Genomic DNA, 17,367 nt, shown 5'->3' with positions numbered 1-17,367 from the left:
CCAGTTTGGTTGCCGAAATGAAGTAAACGTGGCCTGTAGATATTGTGTGGATAGTAATTTTAATATCAGGTTGAGAAAGGCGTCAATTTACTGCATAATTTTGCTGCATTTCATGCCATTTACTCTTTAACTCTGCAAGAAGACTGCTCTTAACGGCATTTGAAGAAACACAGAATTGTCCTTGAATGCTTTTAATATCCTCCTATGAAATTTTCTTAAACAAAATCAGATTTCATGTCCTAGGCAGGCCTTTAATTTGTTTTACCTCAAGGAACAAAACACACTGAATACAAGAAAACTGACTGCAATATTTTCACTGGGAGTTTGATCTAGATCACCCCAGCAGAGAACAAGAATGGGGGGAAAAGACAACTCACCTCATTCTGATTTTCACAAGTTCATCTGCGTTTATACACTAAAGTTAAAGATGCAATCATAGTAAATGAAATAAACAAGTTAGTGTTCTCTTTTCTCACCTTCTCACTCATTAAATGTTACTGGTTTTTAGCTTCACATTTGTTACCGGCAAGGCTCTACCACTGACATAAGACTATGGCTTTACAAAAATATTTCACTTGTTATTCGGCTTAATTAAGTCAACAATAACAAAACACTTTTTTGATTATTATCAAGGTGCCTTTTGTTTTGTTTTGTGTTAGAATAGTCATGCTACCTACAATTTTACTTGGAAATAACCCATCAATTGACCACAGATGTCAATTATTTCTACATTACTTCTTCAATACCCAGCTGGTTATGACTTAATAAAAGAATTACTTCCTTCAAAAACTTCAACTTTCTTTGTTGGTAAAGAACCTATAAGTAGACTTGAACCTTCTAGCATTTAGATGGAAGAAGTGTTAAAATGTTAAAACAGAATATACTTGTCTATTTATATTCAAGAAAGAATTTGGGAGTTTTGAAAAGGATAGCATTGAGGAAGTAACTCTCAGCCCTGCAGAAAGACACATTTCCAATTATAAACAATTCTTCAACTCTCTGATAATGACAAGGAATCTATGACAGACTGCAATATAAAAATCAAAATTAATTTCACTAATAAAACTGTGATACTGATAAATTGATACATAAATGGTTGCAGCCTCTTTTAAAGGATCAAGGAATCTGGTTTAGCACAGTATTTACTTCGGATATGAGCCCAGTTCTACAGAAGGATTTATTTTTCTTAATATGAAAGACATTTTTCTTTCACAGAATGAAATTATTAGTGGAAATAATTTCAGTAATACAACTGAAGAATTTTGTTATAAATTGTTACATTAAATCACTATACAACATAATTTCTCAGAAAGGAGTATTAGAATTCTGCTGGTTGTTGGAACCAGTCTAATACCATTTTCATGCTTTCTAACCTACAAAAAAAAAATTACAACAAGGGGAAAAATATGCATTAACACATATCAGAATCTATATTCCCATTACTTTTCAAGTGTCATTTACTACTATGGAGACATCACTTAATGTTATAATACATACCTTGAGAAAGAAAGCACACATGCAAAAAGAGACCACCAGGGCAAGAAATTGCTCCACTTGCACAAGCATCAGTACTGCAGAAGGCTGTGCAGAACATATTAATAATCTCTCCCTAATATGAATTTAATTCTAATGCAAGCATTGGTCTCCCACCTACTTTAATGTTTAATACTAAATGTTACATTAAAATGTCTAATACTAACTGCTGCAAGCAGCTAAACTGAGCAAAGCTTCCAACTAGATTTTGATTTTAGGGCTGTGTGAGCTGAGAAAAGAAATAAATCTCACACTGCAGCAGATCCTCTTAGGAAGGCTGAGGAATGAAGCTGGGATCTTCCAGAGGAAATTACAACCACCCTTACTTGCACTGACACTGACCAACAGGATGGCTTGCCCCTGGGCTTCCATCCCACATCTGCATGCCCAGTCTTGATTTCTAAAACAGGCACAGAAGCTAACAGTAATGTTCCCTTCCTCAAGCTCTTCTGGGGTTCGCAGGCCAACTCTTACACAAAACTCAAACTGATGCTGGTTTGTTTGCTTTCTTTATTTGTTTGGTTTGGTTTTGTTTTGTTTCTAAATGAATGGCTTCCTCAAACATCACAGAATCATAGAATAATTAGAGCTGGATGGAAATGCAGAATGCTACGTAGTCCAATCTCCTGGTCAAAGCAGGGCGAATACTGAATTCAGACTTCTCCACTCTATAATCCATTAACAATTCATTCCAGCTTCTCTTTTCATGCCCTGAATTTCTCCACCTGTCCCTCTGTGCAAGACCCTCTTCAGTCAATACAGAACCTGGAAAAATGTGCGCTGCTACCATACTGGAAATGCTTTGAGTATATTAATAAAATAGGAGGAAAAAGGGAGAAAGTGACATAATTTGTTAAGATTTATAACAAACTCCTGTCAAGATTGCTCTGTAGGGACTGCTAAGAAAATAATGTCATCATGGGTATGAGGTAAACTACCGCCATAGATCAAAAACTGGCTAAGAGAATTAAGAACAGGCAAAATACTGTGTCAAACCTAACGATTTCACCTGAAACAGGGTACTGAGGAATTAGAGAGGCATTCCACTATGAGCAAGAAGAGGGATTGGAGAGATAGAGAACAATTCTCAGGGTAATGGAAACAACAAGAGAAGCCTTGGGTTAGAGACAGTGAAACTTCCGCTCTCTTGTTCCTTAGTAGAAGTGGAGGAGGAGATAGTCAGTGAAATCAGCAACAAAATTTTATAAAAAACCTGTAGGAAGCAAAAAGAAAATATAGAAACATCTTGCTGCCCCAGGATGGTTGTTGAAGTCAAGGATTTAGCTCAATTTAAAGAAACATAATAGCCCTATTCAAAGTTGCAGCTTAACTTAAAACTCGGGTTGCATTTCAATGCTATTTTGTGGTATTAGTCCCAAACTATGCACACACACAAACAAAACAGACAACACAAAACCCCTAAATAAACACAAAACCCCCACCCAAAATACCCAAACCACACAAATGGTTAGAAAAGGGCAGACTGCTCAATATCTACTAAATACAGATTTTTTTGGCACCTTTTCCTGATGTACGTGACGATGATCACTGATCCGATTCAGATTACCAATCTGTTTCGACCAGTATGGCATTACTGAAGTCAGAACACCACAAAGGCTGGTAGGAAGACTTGGTATCTGCCACATGTCATGTCTGGAGATGATATGTCACTGAATGAGCTACTGGTCTGAAATTTGTTCTTTGCAGGCAGGCATCTGTCTTACATAAGTCACATGCTAGTGAGATTCTTACCCAGAAATCAAGGACAAAACAACATGATGTCTGAACTGCATTCTCAAATTAATAATGAAATTTGGATAATTTAAAACTAATATTTACAGATATAATTATTCAAAAATATTAATTATATTGGGGGGTTTAAACTCAAAAATACATACAAAATGATATCTTTTAGCTGGCAAGATTATGATCTTCATAGGTCACTAGTACTTAAATGCATGAACTCATAAAACAGGAGCAAAAATACTCTGCTGCAAGCTTTCTGGATGGGTTTTTTTGGTGTGTGTTCTTTATCCTGTAGCTGGTGCTTTTAGGTGCTGCTTAGTTATAAATAGGAGTTCTCCTATTCATCATTTTCTATCATTCTAATTTAAGAATTTATTATGTACCCAGGGAACAGAAAAATCAATAACATCTGACCTGAATGAACCAGCTATTATGCACAGCAAGTCGCTGAAGTAAGCAGTTTTCCATAACTCCAAGATTTAACTTTGCAAATAAGTTATAAAATGTTCATCCAAACCAGTCATGATTACTTATGAATTATGGATGCGTCTGAAGAAAACAGGTCTGGTTTCAAAGCAATTTTCCATAGAAAACAAGATCATTAGTTAGATAATGCACCTATACTAGAGAAATCTGTCCAGCTCTCCTCTCAGCCATAGAAAATACCTGTATCAAACTCGGCTGAGTTACCAAGCTGGATGGCACAGCCTTGTGACGCCACCATGTGTGTCACTCTATCACACAACCATCGACTCAGCACTTTTCAGGAGCACTGAATGAACTCAAAATAGAAGCAACATTGCCTTCTCCAGGCCCTCCTCTTCAAGTTCCTCGTTCTGCAAAACTAAGTAGTCTCTACAAGTTCTACATGTATGAATAGCAGCCCCTTCTTGCTGAGGCCCCTGACCTACATTTGCCCCTGCTTCAGCTTCTGGCTATCAAATATACACCAACAAAAAGATTCATCATACAATAAACACTTCTATAAAATATAAAATCTCACACATTGATTGCCACTTGAATTGCTATATTTCTACAGTCCAAAGAACAAGAGAGCTTGCTAAAAACTTTTATGCTTCATAAACACTGGCAGAATAGAAAGCCAGATAAGTTCTCCATTTATCAGCTAACTCTAACAAAGAAATTATCAAGTAAACCTGTAAATGTTGATGGATTTTAGAAATAGATTTCTCTGAGGTGTTGTGAAATGCTGACAGAACTGTAAATGTTCACGAGCAAAACATAATCTATTGGAAGACTATAAAAGTATAATGCGACTGCTTTCAACAGAATTATGAATTTAATAAAAGTCACCCTGCTAAATAAATACATACCATAGTCATTATCATAAAAAACAATGAATTTCTGCCAGGCATATTCTGTGACCACCCTGAAGATGACATCATTTAAGTAGACAGGGGGGCGGACGGAGAGCGTGTAGTCATCGTTGCGGTTGCTCCTGGTGAGTCCGCAACCACTTCTTGGCGTTCCTGCTGTTGAGCGCTGGATGAAGAGGTGAGGGATGTGCATGGCATCTGCCAGCGACTGCAGGGATCCTGCTGACGTACAGCCAATGGAGCTAACAAGAGCCAGGATGCCTTGGTTCATCAGGTCACAGGCTGTAAGAAAACACAGCAATATTCAAGGTGAGAGTGGTTTAGTGCATAGGGCCTATTTTGCTTTTGAAACACAGACACTGGGAATTGAAACACAACAGGTTCAAGCAAGTGAAATATGGATCAAATTTGAGCTGTCTTGTGGTGAAACCTGGAAGACTTCCCTGTCCATCTTGCCCAGAAATTAATTATCCCTTGAAAACAAGACCCACCCGTGTGCCTTTTGAGGACCATTAACTGATTCCAGCTACTGAATTAGCATGACCACCCAAGGAGATAAGCACTCCTCAAAGTCTAGCACAACAACTCCATGAATAGGATCTTTGCATTATACAGAGAAAACTTGCAGAAATAAGAGCTCAGGCTTGTTGTCAACTTTTAAAGACAACTGAATATGATTACAGACATTAACTTGTCCAAGAAAAACTGAGTGGCTTTTGGATTTTAGGGGATGTATTTGATAATCTTTTCTAACTTATTCTTTTTCTTTAAATAAACAAACAAAAAAACCCCAAAAGCTAGTCTTATGAATAGCAAAATGTTTTCAAAATTCAGTGAACAATTTTTATACGTTTACTCTCCTCACTTCTGTAAGAAAGGCATGGGGTTGTTTATGCAAAAATAACACCCTGTAACTTATGGACCTGTTAATGAGGGCTGAGATACAGTAAACGGTCTGAAATACAATACCAATGACATCCATATTAATACCAAAGGTGTTTATCATTATTAACATTAATGCAATCAATAATTATCAAACAAATTAATAATGATTAGGTGTGCAATTTTGAAGGATTGCCATGTGAAATAAAGCACAGTCAAGTGTTTATACTGGGTTTCTAACAGACTTGAGAGCTTGAATGAAGAAACAGCACAGGCTCGTACCATAATTCCCCAGAGTACACCTAAGACTAAATTTTGAAATACTCAATTTACCACTGGCAAAGCTACACCTGCAGTTAACCTGCATTTATACATGTAAATTAGGCAATGGGACAGTAAAGAGTAATATGCATTTACATATGAACATCTAATACTGAAATGTGCAATTACTTATTTTGCAGGAATATTCTGAGGACAAAACAGGTGCAGGCAAAAACAAGAAACCCACATGTGAGAATATATTCCCCTAAAAATATGAAAACATATTTTAGTGCCAGACCTGTTGCCTCATATCATATGGCTCTTAGTGTGACTAACGTTTTACTTCGCAAACACTTATTGATCTCAGTGGAAATATTTACAGTGTGAGGAATGGAGTTCCACATTCAGGCACATGTGGAGAGTGACTTTGTAGCCAAAGGATAGCACAGGAGTTCATGAATGCAGAGAACTACCTTCTAATGCCAGTGCATTATTCTTGTTGAGATACAGAGATTTGGAACATGCCACAGTGGATCCCCCGAGCATGCAGATGCTGCTGAGGCTCTGTCTGATGGAAACACTTCTGAATTCCTTCATGCAGATAAATATGGGAGGGCAAGTGTTTCCACAGGGGGGTATCAAAGTGTTATAGCTTAGGATAAAGTGTTCCTTCTGTATATGCTCTGAATATAGCCCAGCTTCTGGGCTTCAGGTTGAAGGTAATACATTTTCAATAACCACAAGTATCCTTTTTCAGAAAAGTACCAAATATCGCTGGTAATTGGCCAAAAAAAAAATACCAGCATCTCATAAGTTTCTAAAATTCAGAACATTTCAAAACAATCTTATTACGTATTCATCTTTTATGCTGCTTGTTACATTCTTCATCATCACATTCAACGAAGATAAAAGGCTTGTCAAGTTATCTTTGTAGGGAGATGCTGAATCTTTTTCTTGATGTGGTTCTCCTGCACCAAGTCCTGCAATATCTAGGTTGCATATCCCAGTGAGTATGCTACTGCTTGCGAAACAAACTATTTTTAATGATATATCGATCTATCCATCAATAAATACCTGTATCGATATGTCAATAGATATCTTTATAGCTAGATAGTAATAGACAAAAAAAATCAATGTTAGGTTTTGCAAAGCCTGCTTTTAATTAAATTAAAATTTAAGTCTACATGGCCTGGAGAAGAGAAGGCTGCGTGGTGACCTCATAGCAGCCTTCCAGTATCTGAAGGGGGTCTACAAGGATGCTGGGGAGGGACTCTTCCTTAGGGACTGTAGTGGTAGGACAAGGGGGAATGGGTTCAAACTTAAACAGGGGAAGTTTAGATTAGATATAAGGAAGAAGTTCTTTACAGTGAGGGTGGTGAAGCACTGGAATGGGTTGCCCAGGGAGGTTGTGGATGCTCCATCCCTGGCGGTGTTCAAGGCCAGGCTGGACAGAGCCTTGAGCCACATGGTTTAGGGCAAGGTGTCCCTGCCCATGGCCGGGGGGTTGGAACTAGATGATCTTAAGGTCCTTTCCAACCCTTACGATTCTATGATTCTATGGCCCTGATGCCACCTGTTCAAATAAAATATGTAGTATAACCCTCCAGTCTGTCAAACACAACTTTTAAAAATATAGCAGAGTCAAACTGTATTACAAAAATTGCTTGAAAATGTCTAAATTTCCAGGCACACTTTCAGACTGAGAATAACCAGTACATTCCCTGTAATGCTCTGATGTGGGAAACATGGTTTTTGTGAAAATTGTTATTGAAATATGAAGGGGAAGAAAGCAGCATGGAACATTCAGCTCCACAGGGCCGAATGCTAATACTGGCAAACGAACTGAATAAAGGATTAAAATCTTCTCTTTTGACGCTGCACCACATTTGTTACAATAGCCTCAGGACTGAAGCTGCCCGTGTGGCTCCTTCTTCCATGTTATGCTTATGAGAATCGTGTGTGCGGGCCTGGGACAATATGCACTTAATTATGCTCACAAATAGACCTTATTCCTGTACACTTAGAGACTATTTAATACACAGAGAGTTAGCTGCTGGAAAAAGGGCTGTTATCTCAGAGGCAGGCTTTTCTAGAAAATGAGTGCATGAACTGCAGAGTTAGCCTCTGAGTCAGTCTGACTGGATTATTCGTTGAGCAGAAATATAATTTCTACAATATATACACATACAAAGTAAAGCCTGTACAATATGTCAAACTATCATATATGGTATTCATATATTCCTTAGCCAAGCAGAACGTCCGTTGGCTTCAGCAGAAGAGTTGATTGGTAAAAAGCGTAAGACTAAGGTCTAGATGTTTTCTTAACCCTTTTTTCCCCCCCTTACAAACAAGAACTCTATTAAATCCTTTTCCAAGTGATCCAAATCTTTCAACTGTATCTTATCAATTGACTAAAAGCTCTAGTTCAAATATATTTGAAATCCTGTTTACATTCTCTGCTTGAGCCTGAGATATCGAAGTTTATTTTGTCCCATCTGTGTTAAAAAAAAAAATCCACACACATGCATATATATGTAAAAGGACTTAAATGGTATCTCACCATTCAAAACTCTGCTGCAATTTTATTTACTATGACCTCCTTAGAGGTTGAATTTCCAAGCAAGTATTTAGTCTACTGCCAATATGATCAAGGAATGTTAGTTTGCCATCAACTAGAATAAGGAAAATATTACTGTGTCTTTTAAGTCCTCAGTCAGGACAGTAGAAATGTCAAATTCAAATGGACTTGTACACAGCTCCATTGCAAGTTCAACAAAGAAGGAACAGAAGATTAGTAATAGTGTTTATAAAATGCTACTGTTCCATACTATAAGCTATGTTTAAATATAAGTTGTCCAGACATTCAGTCATCCTCATAATCACCAGATAGCAGCTGCTGTTAAAAACTTTATCTTCACTGGCTAAAGGAATAAAACTGATCACAGAATTCTACACATTGCATGGACAGATTATGTAGAATATCTATAAAATAGGATAGAATCATAGAATGGTTTGGGTTGGAAAGGACCTTAAGATCATCTAGTTCCAACCCCCCGGCCATGGGTAGGGACACCTCACACTAAACCATGTCGCCCAAGGCTCTGTCCAACCTGGCCTTGAACACCGCCAGGGATGGAGCATCCACAACTTCCCTGGGCAACCCATTGCAGTGCCTCACCACCCTCACGGTAAAGAACTTCTTCCTTCTACCCAACCTGAACTTCCCCTGTTTAAGTTTGAACCCATTCCCCCTTGTCCTATCATTACAGTCCCTAAGGAAGAGTCCCTCCCCAGCATCCTTGTAGACCCCCTTCAGATACTGGAAGGCTGCTATGAGGTCACCACGCAGCCTTCTCTTCTCCAGGCTGAACAGCCCCAACTTTCTCAGCCTGTCTTCATACGGCAGGTGCTCCAGCCCTCTTATCATCCTTGTGGCCCTCCTCTGGATTTTCTCCAACAGCTCCATGTCCTTTTTATGGTTGAGGACACCAGAACTGCACACAATGCTCCAAGTGAGGTCTCATGAGAGCAGAGTAGAGGGGCGGGATCACCTCCTTCGACCTGCTGGTCACGCTTCTTTGGTAATTTAAAATGTTTCTCCATTGTAGATATACACAGCACATACGGCACATGGCATGTATAGCACACTCTGATGTGCACCCTACACTACATTTAACCCATCAGCTTATCTTGCCTTTCTCAAAACGCCAAGTTACTGAATTTCCAACACTGGTGGGCCAATCACAGTAACACAAAGAGCCATCTTTTAAAATCTCGTCTAGGTTAGTTTGGCACAGCATCTAAAGAAAACAACCCCCTTATTTTTGTGTTTGGTATGGTATTTTTTTAAATAAAGAGCATAGCCAATGCAATTTGAAATAAATAATTTACTTCTAGGCTATCAGCCTGTATAAGCACTTCCAGGAAAGCAGAATTTAAACGGCTGTGGTTACACGTCCCCTTAAAATGTGTTCTCTGTAAAATGGAAATGAAGGTAGGTCCTTAAATAAGTAGTTGCTGTAATTTAGGGAAAAAAAAAATAATCTATAAATAAGAGTGAATTTAAAAACAGATGCAGGAATAAATAAGGGGCACCTAAAAGGACTACTGAGATTTATTGCTATAAATGTGAGCATTTTCTTACTGATTTCTCCTTTTTTCTTCCTGATAATAAATCATGACAAATCACCTTCATACACCACAAATTGAAAAAACAACAACAAAAAAATTAGTATAAGATCTCAGGAGACTTCAGTAACAGCCCTAATTTCCTCCCATTTAAATTACAGAGTAAACAAAGTCAGACCAACTCTTAACACTATTTATTTGAAAATGCTAAATACTGTGCATAAAGAGTGGGTAGTATCCCTTTAAACATTCGGGGATGTATTTTAGGATCCTTTTCATCTTCTACAATTTAAAATCTACCAGGCTTCTTCCAGAACTGTGCTGTTGTTTGGGTATATGTTGAGTGAACAGAAATTAGATCTAAACCATCTTCCCAGAGTCCTGGTCCCATGGGCCTGACTTGGACACCCCAAGGACATCCCCTGGATGTCCTTTCCAAAGCTGGCATAATTTCAGTCTCACTACTCCCGGATGTTCTCCACATATTACCCAATAGAGAAGTGCCCCAAAGCTATTTAGCTGAACGTGAAGCTAGGAGAAAAACCAATCCCCTCTTCATTGATATTTCGGGTGGAGAGTGAGAAGTTATAAACAGTTTTTTCCCTGTGCCTTGTGCTCTGTGTTTTGGAAGTGCTCCAAGGACTCTGAAACTGGGAGGGCTCCATATGATTGGGCCAAATTAGCTTTCTCGCGATTTCTGTAGAAAGTGAGTCACCCCATTTGGACTAATCCACATCAAAATCAGGATAATCAGCTGATTCTAGGGGCAAAATACAATGGCAAGTGACTTCAGCACCTTTAAATGGATACTAGGCAATCAGAACTTCTATGCAGCTTTGAAAATACAAGCTATTAGTTCTTGTTTACTTTGAGTATAATATGCTGCTGGCTGCTCCTCAAGTCCTTTCTTAGTGTTGGGATGCTAATGAAGACTGAGGGACTCTAGCATCTAAATTCCCTGTTGCAAAAGGTGAGGAATAAGGTTAAAGTCTGGATTTCTTTATGCTCCCTCTTTATCAAGTGGCCATGCTAACCACAACGCAATTTTTTGGTCTTTGTCATCTTAAAACAACAGTCCCAAAACTTTCATGAATTCACTGCAGAAAGAGAATGTATTCACATGAAATAAGACATGAAAACTTACAAGAAATTTAAACAAACAAATTACAGGTCTTTTTGTTTGGTGTTCATAATCTCAGATGCAAGAAGTAAGGATAAAATGTGATTATGAGACTCATGATCAAGTCAGCCTAGCCTCCAATTTTCAATAAATCTTTTTAGTCACTTCTGGATAGTGATTCCACTCTTGCAAATTATTTTTCCTTTATAACATAATGGTTTATCCCAGTCTTAGAACTGAATTATTTTGAGATGAGTGACAGCACATTTTTAATATATCCTGAAAATTATTCAGAAGGAAATAAGGGCAAGATTGGGGGGGAATATTATTGACTAGATTTAAAGAATATTCTCCTCTGCAGTGCAGATAACAGAGTCTATCCTGTTCCTTTTCTTGATAAGGTTATAGAAAGCCACTTCATTTACATCTTCTCTGTAAACATTAGCCAATCTCCCCCTCCCCTCCACTACATTATCCACAACTCAGAATACTAACAGTATTTTAAATTCACTTGCAATTAACCTTTAAGGGATTTTAGTTTGTCCTGACTGTAAAACAAACGTGTTTGAGTCTTAACAGCTGTGCTTCCTAAGCCTTGGGATTTCTTTGTTTGGGAAAAATAATCCAAACTTCTGACATCTAAGAGTAACAAATATTACCAGAGAGCACATTTGCATCACTGTTACACCACAAGCACTTTTGGATGTTTTTATGGAAAATCATTTTGTGAGAGTCTTTTCTGGGTCAGATTTGTTCCTGTATACAGGCTTTGTCGATTATGCTAATGTTAAATCCACCACATTAAAATTTAATAAGTCATCTGAGCCTTGAAAACATAAACTAGAAGTTTGAAGGAAGGCATGACTTATACACAAAAGGTATTTTGACACCTTCTCTTGCAGGATGCTATGGGAGAGCTTGAAAGAATCACAGCTTGAAAAGGCTACCAAATTGAAGGCTCTGAAAGTTTTCTTTTTGGACAAAAGTCCCGATTAATTTTTTTTTTTTTCCTCCTTGCAAGCCAGCCTGCAGCTCTTCTGTTCAATTCTACAGAGGCACACAGAGGGCACGTATCTTGGCAGATTACCACACCAGGCAGAGAAACAGCAGTAAAACGTCTTATATTTTTCAAATCTTGTTTCACTCAGTATTCAACAATTGCAGCCAGGTTTTGTCTCAGAGGAGTGATGGCTCCTAGCCTTTCAAGAAGCCTGGACTGCTTTGGAAAACATTACAAATCTTCCAACATTTTAAAGAAGTTACACAGACACAGATCTTCAGCTAAAGAATGGCTTTAGCTGCCATCTCCTCTAGCAGGTGAACATGAATATACTCCCCCCAAAAGTGCTACAGCTTTTCAGGTTGCCTGTGGTTGAGAGGTAAAAAGAGGCTGTAGTGCTAATACATCTGGCCAGAGGAGACTGTGCCTTGCCAGCACTGTCATAGAGGGGTTCGATAGGAGTGCTAATGGGTGAAGAGGGGCAGGGAAAGAATGAGATTAAATCAACTAAAACCAGGCAGTGACAGTCATTGGAGAAAGGGCTAGAGACACATCACAAAATTGACCTCTAGGATCCTGGCATCCCAACAAGGATGACTATTTGCAAAGTTAATGTAGCCCATTGGAAAATAAGGAGTGCAAGGAAATAAGGGCCTAGATTCCAAGAACGACTCCAAAATCCTCCCTTTTCTTGTGCTGATCCCTCACTGACACAAGCCAAATCGCACCAGCCAGCATCCTTGCTCAAAGTGTTGCATGAACGATTTCCATTCACCCATTCAGCAAAATGAAAACTTTTCATTTCATTTGTAACCATGGGTAGATTACAGTTGATGATGAAGCATTTACTACTTTAGTCTACTGTGCAACTTCCTCCATCCCTTACTTAGTTCATTCTTGCCCTTGCACTGTTGTTGAGTATTTTTACATCCCTACCCAGCACCCTTTGAGAAGTTATTAAGCTGCACATAATGTCTGATACCCTTTTTAATAGCTAGCTTGCCTGCTGCAGAGCAGAAAATTGCTGCATAGCAGCAATTATATGGAAACAAAAAGGCTGAGTCTTAAAGCAGTTTAATATAAAATTAAGGACAATTTTAGCAAAAGATAACATCCTGATAAAATCATAGGAATTTACTCTAGTTCAGTGTTCTCTAAAAGTCTGTGTAGAAGTGTTGGGGAAAAGATATCAACAACAAAACCTGTTTAGACCTTGAGCATCAACAATTCCCATTTCATGGACTTGTTCAAAACAAGCTAGGGCAACAGTCTTGTTAAGAGAATAAAGCACTGAACTTGATGCCATTTGACAAAAATTACACTTTCCTTGCCATCTATCAGTCAGATTGTCAGGCAATTTTCCCTTCCAGCCTTTCTATCTTGGATCTATCTTCAACTTCTTATCTGCTTTTTCTTCCCCTGAGCATTTCAGAATACTGCCTTTCATCCTCCCACTGCCTATTCTCCCTCTCTCCTTAGGACGTGCTCCAACCAGGCAAAGCATCTTGCACTCCCTCTTCATGTTTCCTCCTCCATCTCTTAAAAATAATAATAATAATAAAAAACCCTCCATAAACCACCTACTTCATCCTATCTTCTCCAGTATCAAGAAACAACAAGATCTAGATGATTTGGCACTGGACTGAGAATCTGAAAGCTTATATCCTGGTCCCACCTCTGCCCTTACTTCCTTGTGTGACTAATTCTGGATGAGTAATCTGATTTCTCTTATACTCTGGTGATTATGATACTTTGACACCTTTGTGAAACACTTTTGCATGATCTAAATAGAAAGGATTACATGTGTTTTCCCCTTAAACATTTTTCCCAAGGTTAGAAGCCCATTTCTTAGCATAACTCACATTGCCTGAAGTTCCTTTACATCCCCTCTCTTTTCTGAATGTTCATGTTTCACAGCCCCCCTTTCTTGCCCAAACTATTAGTACAGAGACAACAGGCTCTGCTGGAGAGATGCAGTGCAAAGCACAATACCACAACCTAGTCCAGGGCAGACAAAAGAACACACAGCTGGTAGCATTAGTTTAATTGGAAGCCCTACAATGGAAAGAGCTGCCTGTGCTGCTCTGGATGAGATTGGCATTCTCCCAAGCATAGATATTACAGAACAAAAGAACTCAAAATAAGACCATCCCCCAAAGGAAAAGAAATCTGTGAACAGCAATCTCGGAGTGCTTTCTTTCCTACAGTGCAAATAGCAAAATTTCAGGGAATGTTCTGCTAAGGGGACAGTAGAACAATTTTTTTTTTTTTTTTTTTTAATGTGGCATTGTAGAGAGAGAAAAGTGTTCCCATAAATCAAAAAAAGCACACATTTAATTCTTTCTCCTTTTTCCCTGCTTTGTTCTTTTTTTTTTTTTTTCCCAAGAGAAAAAGAGACAATTCTACTAGACAAGCGGTTCAAACAGAGCAATTTGAAAAGCAAACAATACTAAGGCCAGACCTTGCATTTGCCATGAAAGAAGGAAACAGACTCTACATCAAGATAAGAAAAACTTTGTAAGAGAATAAAGAAAGGCAAGAAAGACAGTACATCATCAGTTGCAAAAAATACATGGGTGTGAAAAAACTGAGAAGTCTGTAGGAGTTCAGAACATCAGTTCCATTAGCAACTTAGCCACTCAAGAAAGCCTCAGACGAGTCAAAACAACTATCACCATTATTATTTGCTAAGAATAGACATTGTGCTTATTTCACTGACACACAGAATAACAATCATGATAAGAATAATAATATCAACTACCTTTTATAGAATGCTTTTTTATTTGTAGCTCTGAAAATGCTTTGGAAAGAAGTTCAGCATCTTCACCTCTATTTCACAGAAGAAAAAACCCAGATGTGCCAAGGGGAATTACTTGTCCAAGGTCAGAAAGCAAAGCTAGGAAATTGTTTTCTATGCCAAGCTAAAACATACACAAAGACTGAAAACAAAGTCTTTTGTTACAGCTTTTCATTGTTTGTTTCGCACATTAGTGTGCCATTGAAAGCGCTTTATGTTCTGAGATCAATATAACTGAGCTTCACAAAAAGTAAAGATTTGAAAGGCAAGGCAATGTGGCCTACAACAATGGGATTAAGTGACCAGGAGTTCCAGATGCATAGAGACCCCAGAGCAAGAGCACTGCTGATTATGAGGGATGGTGGGCATGTGCCACAATACTGAGACTCCAGCATGTACCTAATGGAGGGGGTGAATGAGGTAAATAAAGGCAGAGCTGCAGGTGGGAGACAGTCTTTTTGGATAGCACAAAATGCCAGAAGACATGGGGAATGTATTATAAGTAGAAGTATTCAAGAAAGGACTAATCATTTCACAAGGAAAACTACAGTCTTCAACTGAAGGAAGATCATGAAGTATTGAGGTAAGATGGTGAAACACAGAGCAACACATTTAAAAAGGGTTTGAGGGCACAATTCTTATATAGTGAATATATGCATTCAGAGATGCTAAAGCATTACTAGTGGAAGGCATGGGGATAGCAAAAAAGCCATAGGCTTTTGCAAGGAACAACAAAGGAATATGAAGAGTAAAAGGGATGTTATCATGGCTTTGAGATTATGCAAAAGGATGTTAAATGTCAGCTGGTAAGTGATGAGGCAGTGAGATTTGCAGTTGGGAAGTAATAAATCAATTTAGACATCAAGGAGGAGGATGCAGTTGCTGCAATGTGGGAGTAATGGAAGAGAGCAAAAGATACAGCAAGGAGGCCAGTGACAGTGACACTGCAACAGCTGAAGTGGTAGATAGCCAATGCCTTGACAGTACCTGCATCAGTTAAAAGGGCGAGGAAGAAAACACGAATTGGTGCATGTTATCGACAAAGCAGCAGCAGCACTTGACAGCAGCATCAGCAAGTGAAGAGGAGAGAGAAGTCAAAATGTGCCTAAGTCTGAGAGTCTGGTTTTGCTCTCTTTCTCCAGGAATAATAATGGTGCAGTGTTCCTTTGGTGCCAGTTGCAATCTTTTACTGAGATTGCTTTGACTTTAATGGTTGCAAGAGATGCCAGGAAAAGAATGTAATGCAGTTTTTCTTTCCCCTTGACTTTTTCCAATGTCATAGGAAAAGAAATTTGCATAAATCCAAAATGGAAAAGATACGTTTTTGATAAGGAGCATTTGAGTAACAATAAACACACTTAACCTTAATTGGTTGTTAAGAACAGTTTAGAACAATCACAGTTGTTCTAAACCATGAACACCATGGTAAAACAGGATTGCCAGATTTAAAACCCACCTCTGACAATCAAGAGACACGTGTCCAACAAAAGGCATACCCAACCAACTATCAGAAATCAACTGACTCAAATCCTATTTGGAATCAGGGGAAAAGCTTCCCTTTGCCTATAAATAGCATTCAGAACTGTACCTCTCCATAACAAGCACAAAACCATGCGGGAAAAAACAAGTGATCTCAGCTTCCAAAATGGGAGCAGACGTAGTTTTCCACAGCCTGTATAGCGCAAGAAAGCGGCACTATGCGCAGGAACAGCATGTGGAGTGAAGCAGTTGAATTGCTGAGTCTACTTGCTTGCTTTTCCCTCAAATGAAGTTACAATTTTCTCCCTATCTCTCTTAAAAAACTTTTAATTGTTATTGGATCTAAGCACCAGTGCTCACTGAGTTACTTCAGATACCAGGAACTTCATCCCTTTATTTCAGTGTTCAATCCTGTGGATGCAGCATTTCATAGAGTGACTGAAGTGATTTTCTCCCCTTTCTCCAATTCTTTCATAAAAGGCACTGCCACAATAACTCTATACAAGAAGAGTATGGACTCCACTACAGAATTCTGCCGCCTTGGTGCGTTTACTCATTCTGCACTGGGATCACAGCTCACAAGTTTCAAGCAAGTTGGTCTGTCACTACTGGATGTGAATGAGGGGGGAACCAGGCTTATTGTGCACAGAGAGCTCCTGGTTGTGCATTGCAAATAGTGTCATTCCCTTCAGCTTGTTTTTTCTATGCGCCATCACAGGAGAAGCATAAAACTCGCGGATGTTTGCTTCAGATGTCAAACATCTCTGGGGCATTGCACCTGTGTGTTTAGCTCCAGTACTGAGTTCTGCACACATGTGGAAAAAGGACCCACCATCATTTAGCTTACATAGCTTGCACGGATGCTCTGAAACTGACACTAAACCAGAGTACTAGCTACCACCAGCTGATCTTCAGTACTACAGCTATCATGCTGTAGGAGAGCAAAGAGGCAAAATAGAGAAAAGAACTGACATAAATAGTATTCTTTTCATACAGGCATGTCTAATCCTTTATGAAAGCAAGGAAGAATAGTTATTCTCATTTTACCAAAATACCTGAAGTATATAACAGATGAAGCAGCACA

General features: G+C 38.7%; 1 protein-coding gene across 5 annotated transcripts in view; it reads right to left on the bottom strand.

Annotated features, from left to right (window-relative positions):
* The window catches only part of GRID2 (glutamate ionotropic receptor delta type subunit 2), a 744,842-nt gene that overhangs the window by 292,662 nt on the left and 434,813 nt on the right, over nucleotides 1-17,367 (bottom strand). For all 5 annotated transcript variants that reach the window (XR_003992319.2, XR_003992318.2, XM_030492665.2 and 2 more), the window contains exon 3: nucleotides 4,614-4,898. Coding sequence is in view for 3 of the 5 variants with exons in the window: in XM_030492665.2 (XP_030348525.1) it covers nucleotides 4,614-4,898 (285 nt within the window). In the remaining 2 variants the exon portion in view is untranslated. The remainder of the gene's footprint in view (nucleotides 1-4,613; nucleotides 4,899-17,367) is intronic.

The sequence above is a fragment of the Strigops habroptila genome, chromosome 7 (genome assembly GCF_004027225.2).
Source record: "Strigops habroptila isolate Jane chromosome 7, bStrHab1.2.pri, whole genome shotgun sequence".
Taxonomy (NCBI): Eukaryota; Metazoa; Chordata; class Aves; order Psittaciformes; family Psittacidae; genus Strigops; species Strigops habroptila.
Note: the sequence above shows the minus strand (reverse complement) of the source record. Positions and strands in the feature narration are given on the sequence as shown.